At 42.9% G+C, this 12,900-nt stretch overlaps 1 protein-coding gene across 1 annotated transcript in view; it reads left to right on the plus strand.

Moving 5' to 3' along the window:
- Nucleotides 1-12,900, plus strand: part of LOC102423260 (zinc finger protein 432) — a 53,182-nt gene that overhangs the window by 5,717 nt on the left and 34,565 nt on the right. Inside the window, exons 3-5 of the mRNA XM_023747328.1 lie at nucleotides 2,605-2,731; nucleotides 4,103-4,198; nucleotides 8,613-10,295. Of these exons, the coding sequence (XP_023603096.1) occupies nucleotides 2,605-2,731; nucleotides 4,103-4,198; nucleotides 8,613-10,295 (1,906 nt within the window). The remainder of the gene's footprint in view (nucleotides 1-2,604; nucleotides 2,732-4,102; nucleotides 4,199-8,612; nucleotides 10,296-12,900) is intronic.

Genomic DNA, 12,900 nt, shown 5'->3' on the forward strand with positions numbered 1-12,900 from the left:
TCTAACCACTGAACACACCAGCCAGGGCTTGTTATTGATTTTCTGTGATTTTTTTTTTTTGGCTTTGATGTGAACATACTTTCTCTATTCCTTTCATAGGTTACTTTATTTTATGGTTAGCACTTTAAAACAGGAAAAAAGTATTTGAACCTAAGTTTTCATTTTTCCAAATGAGTCTGCATCTCACATGAAATAACTCAAAATGTGGTCAGATCAGCAGTGTTAAGAATTTGCAGCCCCTACCAAGTCTGCTCTCTTTTCTATGTAGTGATGTCTGCAATAACATGGAAAAGAGTATCCCATAGTTTTTCCCTCTCTGGCTGCTCAGTTGACAAGCAGGTCTCAATTTATTTTCTGGTGACACTTGAGCTTAGGCTGCAGGACCACAGGATCAGGACATTGAAGATATTCCACACTTCTGGGCTGTTTTTTTAAAAAATATATTTTATTGATTTTTTTACAGAGAGGAAGGGAGAGGGATAGAGAGTTAGAAACATCGATGAGAGAGAAACATCGAACAGCTGCCTTCTGCACACCCCCCACTGGGGATGTGCCCTCGACCAAGGTACATGCCCTTGACCAGAATCGAACCTGGGACCTTTCAGATCGCAGTCCCATGCTCTATCCACTGAGCCAAACCGGTTAGGGCTTTCTGGGGTGTTTTTATTCATAGCACTTCTGACACCAAATGTGTGGGCATTTTTCTCACATCTACCCATTCTACAACTCTTGGGACACCGACAATTCAACTCAGTTCTGACACTGACTACCTGGGGGCAGCGTCCGGTCCCCCAGGTTAGGTGGTAAGTCCCACAAGACTGACCCCACTTTAGGTGCCAGTCGGAAGTCCCAGGTTGTCATCTCTACTTCTGATGACCAGCTCTAAATCTGGGGGTCCCACAACCTCCTTCTCAGGATTGGTAATTTGCTGGAATGACAACACAGAACCTGGGAAAGCACTTCACTAGTTTATGATAAGGGCCGCATCTCAGGAATAGCCACCTGGGAGAGATGCGAAGGGTAAGGCCTGGGGAAGGGTGCAGAGGGCCTCTCGGGAGCACCACCTGGCCAGCATCTCAGTGTGTTTACCACCCGGAAGCTCTCCAAACCTGTAGTTTAGGGGGTTTATGATGTAAGCATGGTTGATTAAATCACTGGCCATTAGTGATTGAACTCAACCTCCAGTCCCCCATCCTGAAGCCATCTAGGAACCCCCAGTCACTAGTCATCTCATTAGCATACAGAAGACACTCATCAGAGAGGCCAAGAGTTTTAGAAGCTGTGCCATGCCCTAGCCCAGTGGTCGGCAAACTGGCTCGTGAGCCACATGCGGCTCTTTGGCCCCTTGAGTGTGGCTCTTCCACAAAATACCGACTTCTGCATATGGGCCATGAAGTTTCAATCGCACTGTACATGCGTGCCCGCACGTGGTATTTTTTGGAAGAGCCACACTCAAGGGGCCAAAGAGCCGCATGTGGCTCTCGAGCCGCAGTTTGCCAACCACTGCCCTAGCCAGTTTGGTTCTGTGGATAGAGTGTCGGCCTGCAGACTGAAGGGTCCCGGGTTCAGTTCCGGTCAAGGGTACATGCCTAGGTTGCAGGCTCGATCCCCAGTAGAGGGCGTGCCAATCAATGATTCTCTCTCATCATTGATGTTTCTATCTCTCCCTCTCCCTTCCTCTCGGAAATCAATAAAATCTATTTAAAAAAGAAAGAAAGAGAAACTGTGCCAGGAACCAGGGACAAAGACCAAATATGTTTCTCGCAACATTTTTTCTGGCTTCTGTTGCCTTTATTTCAGTAAATGTTGTCTTTCTTTTGATAGTAATTTATCTTTTCTTTCTGGTTGTTTTTATAATCTGATTTTTTGCAGCTGGTGTGCTGTCGTTTCAGCTGGAAGCGTCTACATGCAGATTTCGTGCCTGGCTTTGCTGGGTTACTGAGTCTGAGTTATAGGAAGTTTAATCAGTTCTGACATTTCCTCATTCTTGAGATCTTTGTATCACTTCTCTGTTTCTGTATAATCTCTTCCAAAAACTGCATACAGGCCTATGCTAGACCTTGTTCTATCCATATTTATTAACTCCTTTATATTTTCCATCTCCTTCTGGGGCTGCTTCATTTTGAGTTATTTTTAAAAATGCATATCCCACTTTACTAATTATCTCCCCAGTGTATCTAATATGTTAACCTTTTGTGAAATAAGAAATATATACATTGGGCACTGGCCAGCTAGCTCAGTTGGTTAGAGCATTGTCCCGATATGCCAAGGTTGTGGGTTTGATCCCCTGTAAAGGAACATAAAAGAAGCAACCAATGAATGCATAAATAAGTGGGACAACAAATTGATCTCTCCTCTCCTCCTCCTCCTCTTTCTTCTTCTTCTTTTTCTTCTTCCTTCTTTTACCTTCTTCTTCCTTCTCCTCCTCCTCCTCTCTCTCACTCTCTCTCTCTAATATCAATTAAAAAAAATTTTTTTAAACCACACTCACATTATAATTGGTGTCAGAAGTGTAGTTAATATGAACAGGACAACTTCCCTTTATATTATTTATGGCCAGTAAAAGAAAAACACTCCCTAGTAAACAGGACCGTGTTGTTACAGGAACCGCTGACACTGGAGGATGTGGCCGTGGACTTCACCTGGGAGGAGTGGCAGCTCCTGGGCCCTGATCAGAAGATCCTGTACAGGGACGTGATGTTGGAGACCTACAGCCACCTGGTGTCAGTGGGTGAGGACAGCTCCCGTGTGTTAGTCAGAGGGCACTCCGTCAGTGGTCTTTCCTTTCCCAGCTGCGTATACTTGGGAGTCACTGCAGTGCTCTGAATGGCAGGTTCTCAAGGCCTTCTCTGGCTCCGGATAAAAGCATATAATATACTATAAGCTCCACCAACACAACTGATACCAACTGTGTGGGGGTTTTCTACACCAGCAGTAAATTCTCCAAGTACCAACTGGGTGTCCCGCAGCTCAATTCAATTCTGTTTTGACACTAAAACCCAGAGGTAGCATCAGACTCCACAGGTTTAAGGGCTCATACCACAGGACCACCCTCACTTCAGATGCCAGTCACAAGTATTATGTATCCAGGGTACATCTTGGCTATAAATCTGTCCAACTTGGCTGTAAATTTGGTGTTCCAACAACGCCTCATGCCGACTCAGGTTTAATAGTTCACTAGAATGGCTCCTAGAACTCAGGAAGGCACTTACTACCATTATCAGTTTATTATAAAGTTAAAAAAAAACAAAAAACAGAAACAGCCAAATGGAAGAGGTATTTAATTATTGATTTTTTTTACAGAGAGGAAGGGAGAGGGATAGAGAGTTAGAAACATAGATGAGAGAGAAACATCGATTGAACTGCCTCCTGCACACCCCCTACTGGGGATGAGCCCACAACCAAGGTACATGCCCTTGACCGGAATCGAACCTGGGACCCTTCAGTCCACAGCCGACACTCTATCCACTGAACCAAACTGGCTTGAAAGAGATATTTAGGGCAAAGTGTGGAGAAAGGGGTGTGGACCTTCCATGCCCTCTCTAGGCACACCACCCTCCCCGAATCTCAATGTGGTCATCAAGCTGGTAGTTCTCCCATCCAGGTATTTAGGGATTTTAGGGAAAGTCCATGATGTAAGCGTGCTTGCGTAAATTCTTGGCCATTGGTGATTCATTCCATCTCCAGCCCTCTCCCTCTCCACAATGAGGAGAAGGATTGGAGTTGAAGGTTCCAGCCCTCTAGTCATGTCTTTGTCTTCCCGGATCAGTCCCACCCTGAAGCTATCTACAGCCTCCAGCCACCAGTCATCTCCTTAGCACACAGAAGGCACTCATCACTCTGAAGAGCCCAGGGGTGTTAGCAGTTCTAGTGTCAGGGACTGGAACTTACACTGTCCGAAAAGATGCTCCTATTATGCTGTTCACAGGAAATTACAAGGGCTTTAGGAGCTCTGTGCCAGAACCCGCGCAGAGACCAGACATAAATCGCCGTGTCACATGCGCCCTCTCCTGAGAGCAAAGTCTCTGCCATGTGCGAACTGTCTCGTCCCTTAAACATAACATTCTCCCAACCCAAGTCTTCTGTCGTTTCCTATGAACAGGGTATCAAGTCAGCAATCCAGATGCTCTCTCCAAGTTGGAACTAGGGGAAGAACCGTGGACAATAGACAATGAACTCCACAGACTCGTCTGTCCAGGTGAGTGGGTGTGAACCAACAAGGCAGGTGTGGGGGAGGAGAATCATTTTCCTTTTACCCTTCTAGGTTCTTCTGGAGGGGCTAATAATCTAATTGACATGAAACAGATTAAAAGGAGGAAATAACCAAATTGATTATGTATGTACATACAGGGGCTCTATAAGAATATGGGGCCCAAGGACAAATCAGGCAGCTGAGGTAGGGATAATGAGGAGAGCAGGGTGGTGATTTGGGCTTCAAAGGAGAGGAAGTCAATCCACATGGAGATGGCAAAGCCAATATTTGGTAAATAAATATTTGCTGGGCATCTTTAACAATGGGACCCGGAAAGGAGTAGGATTAAAAGGCCTCCCCAAAAATAGATCCAGAGACAAATGGCAGGGGAGGTGGGGGCAGGGGGGTTAGAGAGCAACCAAAGGACTTGTATGCGTGCATATTAGCGTAACCAATGGACATAGACACTGGGGCCGAGGGGGCTTGCTGGGGTGAGAATGACTGGGTGGGGGAGTTGTCAATGGGTCGGGGAGGAGACATATGTAAAACTTTAGACAATTAAATAAAGGGGGGGGGGCTTGCTAGGTTCCTCCCTGTCTATCACACCTAGTTCATATTAAACTGTAGTTGTCTATGATGGTGTCGCCCTTCCTGGAGCAAGCCCTCTATCTAAATTCTTACAGGCAGTGAGGGCCAATGTCAAAGCTTTCTCTTGTGTCTTTCTTTTCTTGAAAATAGCCAGCTTAAAATAAGCAATATTTAGATGGCAAAATCTGCTTCCCCTCATGGGTTACTGCAGAAGTCGTATTCTAGTCAGAGAAGGCTGGGCGGGGGGAGGGGTGTTTGAGGGTACAGAAACAGTGCCCCCATATCCCTCCCCATAGCAGAACTTTTTAGGTCTTTAAAGGGACATAAACTGCCCTAACTGGTTTGGCTCAGTGGATAGAGCTTCGGCCTGCCGACTGAAGGGTCCCAGGTTCGATTCCTTGGTTGCGGGCGCATCCCCAGTAGAGGGTGTGCAGGAGGCAGCTGATCGATGTTTCTCTCTCATCAATGTTTCTAACTCCTTATCCCTCTCCCTTCCCCTCTGTAAAAAAATAAAATATATTTTAATAAAGGGTCATAAACCTTTTTCCCCTCTTTTCTCTGAGAACTGATCCTCGCTTATTTTACCGAACATCTTGATTTTTGTTTGCTAGATTTCTCCTTCCTTGAACTGTATGAACTACCCCTTCTTTGTACCTTGTCACAGTGTCTCTCTCTGTTCCACCTCCCTGGCTATGAAATTCCCACTTCATTTCTCACTGGTTCTTTTTTTTTTTTTTTCGTGATTTCTACCTCCATTTTTATATTTCCTATCTCTTTGCTGAAGTTTTCAATAAGTTCCTCTACTCTTCCTGTAAGTTTATTGAGCATCCTCATAACCAGTGTTTTGAACTCTGCAGCTGGTAGATTGCCTGTCTCCATTTTGGTCCTTTTTCTAGAAGTTTGTTGTTCTTTCATTTAGGACCTGTTTCTTGGTCTCCTCATTTTGGCGGCCTCCCTACGCTTGTTTCTGTGTGTTCGGTAGAACTGCTGCACCTCCTGTCTTGGTAGAGTGGCCTTTTGTAGTAGGTGCCCTGTAGGACCCGGTGGTGCAGCCTCCCAGTCACGTGAGCTGTCACTTCAGGTTTGTCCCCGAGGTGAGCTGTGTGAACTCTCCTGTTGTAGTTGAGCCTTGATTGTTGTTGGCACATCAAGGGGAGAGATTTACTCCCAGGCCAATTGGCTACAAGGACTGGCTGCGATCACCATGGAGAACTCACATCAGCAGTGCTCAGGTACCTGCCAAGTTCACCCTATATACAAGGTGTGTCTACGTTTTTAATTAGGAAGAGGATGCTAGGAATTAGTTATGAAGGCATGAAACACATGAGGAAACATGCTAGGCCTTGGGGTTGACTATCAAAAGAGTGGCCTAAAGTCAGGCAAATGACAGCCACTGTTAGAAGCTCTCTGCAGGGAAAAGAGTGGAGTGGAAACCTGGATAAATGGAATATTCGTGTAGATGTACACTGTGATTGCCAGGATGGCCCTAGCCGGTTTGGCTCAGTGGATAGAGCGTCAGCCTGCAAACTGAAAGGTCCTAGGTTTGATTCCAGTCAAGGGCACATGCCCGGGGTTGTGGGCTCGGTCCCCAGTGGTTGGGGGCTTGCAGGGAGGCAGCCAGGATGACTGACTGGATTTCATATGAGTTGAAGTAGCATGGTGGAGAGTTGGTTGGTTTGTATTTTTGTAACTCTACATTGTCTTTCCTTTTACCTGATTTTAGTAGTATAGCAATAATAAGGAACAAGCAGACGTTCTAAGAAATATTGAAGATAAAACTAACACAACCGCCGTAACCAGTTTGGCTCAGTGGATAGAGTGTCGGCCTGCGGACTGAAAGGTCCCAGGTTCGATTCCGGTCAAGGGCATGTACCTTGGTTGTGGGCACATCCCCAGTGGGGGGTGTGCAGGAGGCAGCTGATCGATGTTTCTCTCTCATCAATGTTTCTAACTGTCTCTCTCCCTTCCTCTCTGTAAAATCAATAAAATGTATTAAAAAAAAAAACAAAAAAAAAAACTAACACAACCTAGATCTTCAAGGAGGAAGTTAGTCCTTTAGTACAACCTAACTGTTGCCAACGAGACATAAATATAGAATTACTGGCCTGACTGGTTTGGCTCAGTGGATAGAGCGTCAGCCTGCGGACTCAAGGGTCCCGGGTTCAATTCCAGTCAAGGGCATGTACCTTGGTTGCAGGCACATCCCCAGTGGGGGGTGTGCAGGAGGCAGCTGATCGATGTTTCTCTCTCATCGATGTTTCTAACTCTCTAGCCCTCTCCCTTCCTCTCTGTAAAAAATCAATAAAATATATATATTTAAAAAAATATATAGAATTACTGAAGTAGATGCTGGTGGCAAGTGAGGGAACAAATATATCAGGGACACTAAAATGGGAAAATGTTGGGTCTGACTTTTGTACTGAATGCTGAATGTGATTGCAAAAAGGTGACAGTTGCCATATCCCATGTAGCACTTGAGCTTCTGAAGATGACTGTGAGGTACACTGGCCAGCTGCAAAATTTCCTATCAATCATTGTCCTATTTTGTTATCAGTGGAACATATGATAATATGACACAGCTCAGCTAAAGGCTGGAGTGGTGGTTATATGAGTTCCACGCAATGTTTCTTGGTGGTGTTACTTGCTTGGTGGTCTAGAGAAGGGCAAACTTAGGAACAGGATTATGATGTGAGAGTCTGTCTCAATTCACTTTAATCCAAATTCTGAAGACCTTATAGTCTTACTTGCTAGGTAGTATGTTTATTCTTTACACCCCTGTATGTATTTTCTCTGACTCCATAGTCAGAATTCAGTGCCTCTAAAGGGACTTTAAAGAATCCCAAAACCCTAAATGTTGGAATGTCTAAAACCTTGGTTTGTACATTTATCATCTTTCATACTACATGTCCTCCCAACATATGAGCCAGTTCTCTCATCTTGAATATCAATATATGTTGATTATCTCCACATTTTTTAAAAATATATTTTTATTGATTTCAGAGAGGAAGGGAGAAGGAGAGGGAGGGAGAGAAACATTAATGATGAGAGAGAACCATTGATTGGCTGCCTCCTGCACATCCCCCACTGGGGATCAAGCCCACAACCTGGGCATGTGCCCTTGACCAGAATTGAACCCAGGACCCTTCAATCTGCAGGCCAATGCTCTAGCCACTGAACCAAACCAGCTAGGGCAACTTTGCCATTTCTTTATGCAAATATATCCTGATTTCCTCCACTTTCCACCATCTCCATTGCTCCTTTAGTCCATGTTTAATAATCTCCAACTCCTTACTTTTTTTTTTCTTTTCGATTTTCCCTAGATTTAAGATTAGTGAAAGTAAGGTCTATTGTATATATATTCCAAACCACCAGCACAGTACCTGGTACAGGGAGCCATTCAATAAGTAATTTTGGTCTGAACAAATGCAACCCTCATCATCTGGATTAGTTTTCCACCTCTGGGATCTGGGTCTTTCTAAGTTCTGTGGAAAGGTATTCCTCCAAACCTTGTCCTTTGCTGTACAAAAATGACTTGCTTGGATTTTACTTTCTCTACATGTTTTGAAAGGTCCAAAAGCAGCTAAATCTACATTAATTGTCAACTACCTTAGTGGTAACCTTAGTGGTATACCGCTTTTTCCTTTTGGTTTGTTTATATTATGGTGTTTTTACCAATGTGTAAGAAATAAGGAACACTTACACGTGGTGTATTTTTTATAGTGTTACCACAGGGTTGTCACTAAAGTGCCATTTTTAAAAAAATGATTAATTAATTAATTAAAAGTTTAATTCCAAACAAGATTATAAAAAGATTCATTGTTTTCTTTCCTAGACACTGGAAAAGTTGATTATCTCCAGGATCACTGGGAAAATCAAAGAACGTTGAAAGGTATGGAACAAAAGCACAAACAAGATACATTTGGAAATATTGTTCCTCAAAGCAAAAGGCATTTTCCTTTCAGGCAAAATCATGGTGTGTTTGACTTCTACATGAAAACTCTGAAATCAAATTTAAGTTTAGTCAAACAGAGTAAAAGCTACGAAACTAAGAACTCTGCTAAGTTGAATGGAGATGGAAAATCATTTCGGCATGGTAAACATGATTTTCATCTTGCAGTTAAATTCCCTGTCAGTGCAAAACCCATTAGCAATAAGTCCCAGGTCATTAAGCATCAGGGAACTCAGGAGGTAGAGAAAGCCCACGTGTGCAGTGAATGTGGAAAAAGCTTTGCTAAGAAGTCTCAGCTCACTGATCACGAGAGAACTCACACAGGAGAGAAACCTTACAGATGTAGTTTGTGTGCAAAAGTCTTCTCCAGAAAGTCCAGGCTCAATGATCATCAGAAAATTCATGAAAGTGAGAAATCCTTTATATGCAGTGACTGTGGCAAAGTCTTCACCATGAAGAGCCGTCTGATTGAACACCAGCGAACTCACACGGGAGAGAAACCCTATGTGTGCAAGGAATGTGGAAAAGGCTTCCCAGGGAAGCGTAATCTCATTGTACATCAACAAAATCATACTGGAGAGAAATGCTATGTCTGTGGTGAATGTGGGAAAGGCTTCACTGGGAAAAGCAGGCTCATCATACATCAGCGAACTCATACTGGAGAGAAACCCTACACCTGCAGTGCCTGTGGGAAAGCTTTCACCACGAAGCACTATGTCCTCATACACCAACGAAACCATACAGGAGAGAAACCATACGTGTGCAATGAGTGTGGGAAAGGATTCACCATGAAGAACCGTCTGATTGAACACCAGCGAACTCACACCGGAGAGAAACCCTATGTGTGCAGTGAATGTGGAAAAGGCTTTACCAGGAAGAGTAACCTCATTGTGCATCAGAGAAATCATACGGTAGAGAAATCCTATGTATGTGACGAATGTGGAAAAGGCTTCACGGTGAAGAGCATGCTTATCATACATCAGCGAACGCATACTGGAGAGAAACCCTACACCTGCAGTGAGTGTGGGAAAGGCTTCCCCTTGAAGAGTCGGCTGGTTGTACATCAGCGAACACATACTGGAGAGAAACCGTACAGATGCAGTGAATGTGGGAAAGGATTCATCGTGAATAGTGGGCTGATGTTACACCAGCGAACTCACACTGGAGAGAAACCCTATATATGCAATAAATGTGGAAAAGGTTTTGCCTTTAAGAGCAACCTTACGGTACATCAGCGGACTCATACTGGGGAGAAACCCTTTTCGTGCAGTGAATGTGGGAAAGGCTTCACCATGAAACGCTATCTCCTCGTACATCAGCAAATTCATACGGGAGAGAAATCCTATATGTGTGGTGAATGTGGAAAAGGCTTTGCCATGGAAACTGAGCTCATTTTACATCAGCAAATCCATACTGGAGAGAAACCTTATGCATGCAATGCGTGCGGGAAAGGCTTTGGTGTGAAAAGTCGTCTAATCGTCCATCAACGAACTCACACAGGAGAGAAACCTTTTGTGTGCAGTGAATGTGGGAAGGGCTTCTCTTCAAAGAGAAATCTCCTTGTACATCATAGAACTCATAATGGGAACAAACCCTAACAATGCAATGAATATGGTCACACCTTCAGGAAAAATAATATGCCTTGTACAATGTCAGAGACTTCACACAAGATAGACTTCTTTTATATGTACTGATCTCATGACCCACCAGGTAAGTGACACAGTAGACAAAGTGTATGTATGCAATTAGTCTGAGAAAGCCTTCAACATGAATTCAGCACTCACGATATATGAAAGAACTTAAAAAATAAAAGACAGACTCTATGGATTCAGTGATTGGGGTAACCTTTCATTTGTCAAGCCTTATTAATACACAAAATGTGTAGTCAAGGTACATAATCCTTTGCAGAGTCTGAATTCATTACTTACAAGTGAACTCATGCAAGGGACAAAGTCAAACCATGAGAGTTCAGTGCAGTGTGCTCGTAGCATACTTGAATATAGTCAGTGTACTTTATTAGCCTGTTGCTAGACTTTCACTCATGGGAAATTATGGAATTTGCATAGGAGTGAAATTTAATGAATGTAAAGAATGTGCTAGTGCCTTAGGTGATAAATTACCTTACACTGTATGTCAAAATTAATACATAAGAAAAATGCAGAAAGTCTTGAGGAAACATTTCTCACATGAAATAACCTTTCCCACACTCACTGCAGGTAATGATATGTCTGACAAGTATATGCTAATATAAATCACATGCATAGAAACACTAGGAAAGCCTGCTGTGGGAATAAAGACTATCTCATTGGTGATCACAGTAGATCATCAGTGAGCTCGTACACAGTAGTAACATGATGGTCACGGGAAAGCCTTTGTTTAGAAATAAACCTCAATAAGTTGCCTGATATTCATGCTGGAGAATAATTTTAGATGGCAAAGAATATGGCAGAATTAATCATTTCTCATGAGTTCATACAGCAATAAAACTGCTGGAAACACAGTGTAGAGTGACTTCAGCAAAATATCAGAATTCTTGAAGAAAGCTTTGTAAAAATGATATCTACTTGAGTTTTCTAAGCCAAGTCTAAACTTATTATATAACTGATGTCCATTCTGGGACGGGATACCTTGAACCATATACTCAATGGTTCCATAAATTTAAAGCAGGCAATTCTCAACACTGATAAATGTTAATGTTATATACAAGCAGGAGTGTTCTGTGTCCACTTCGTGTCATTATATGATTAGCTCTTCCATTTCTTGGGCTCTAAATTCATCTCTTTCAATGTACTGTGTACTTCAGAAGTAAAAGAAATATACTCATAAATATAATTCCACATCGTTGGATGTATTTATCCAAGCTTATAAGTTTTGAAAACATCTTAAATGTGATCTTTCTGAAATTTGTTTTGGAATGATTTTAGACTACAGGGAATTACAAATCATACAAAGTTCCTGAGGACCTTTACTCAGCCTCTTCAGTAGTAGAACCTCATTCATCATCAAAACCAGTAAAATGACATCAAAACCAATAAAATGCTGTTAAGTAGACTATAGAGCTTATTTGCATTTGTGTGATTTTGTTTTTTGTTTTGTTTTTTGGTGTTGAGGTCTAAGAAATTTTATCACATGTATAGATATCTGTAAATCCCGCCACAATCAGGATGCAGAATTGTTGTACCAACACAAAGATACATCCACCTGCTACCCCTTTATACACACACTGTCCCCCAACCCTGACCTATGGCCACCACTGATCAGTACTCCATAGCTCTAATTTTGTCATTTCTTAAAATGGAATGTATGTAACCTTTGAGATGGGCTGTTTTCCCCCCACTCAGCAAATTGCTCTTAAGATCCATCCACTTTGTTGGGTGTATAAACAGTTTTCCTTTTTTGTTACAGAGTAGTATTTTTCAGTATGGGTGTACCATTTGTTAATCTGTTCACTGTTGATGGATGTTTGGGTTGTTTCCAGCATTTCATTGTTATGAATAAAGATGTTATCAACATTTATGTACCCAATTTTGTTTTTCTGGGATAAGCACTGAGGAGTCTTATGCTAAGTTAGTGTTTAACTTTATAAGAAATGCCAAACTTTTCCATAGTGGCTGTACTAATATACTACATCCCCACCAGCAATGTGTGAATGCTTCAGTTGTCCCATGTCCTTCCTAGCACTGGCATTGTCATATTTGATTCTTACCATCCCATCAGCTGTGTGGTAGTATTTAATGATGGTCTTAACTTCCACTTCCCTAACAGCAAATGATGTCCCACGGACACTGAAAACCAAATCAGGTAAAGTTATCATTTTGGCTTTCAACCATCAAACATAATTTTAAAAACTCAAAGAGAGAACATCATAATCTACACTAATAAAAGAGAAACATGGTAATTGGCGTACGACCGCTACCCTTCCCATTGGCTAATTAGCGAGATATGCAAATTAATCACCAGCCAAGATGGCGGTTAACTGTCAACAAAGATGGCGGTTAATTTGCATATGTAGGCACAATGCAGGAAGGCAAAAGGGAAAGCACAGAAGAAGCCCCCTGGCACTGACAGTGATCGGAAACCCAGGGGGGAGCTAAGAGCCGGGGGACAGGGCAAAGGCGGCCCCCAGGGCCCCTTTTCCCCCCCCCCCCACCAATAACTGGAAGAATCTGGG

Source organism: Myotis lucifugus, unplaced genomic scaffold (genome assembly GCF_000147115.1).
Source record: "Myotis lucifugus unplaced genomic scaffold, Myoluc2.0 scaffold_839, whole genome shotgun sequence".
Lineage (NCBI taxonomy): Eukaryota > Metazoa > Chordata > Mammalia > Chiroptera > Vespertilionidae > Myotis > Myotis lucifugus.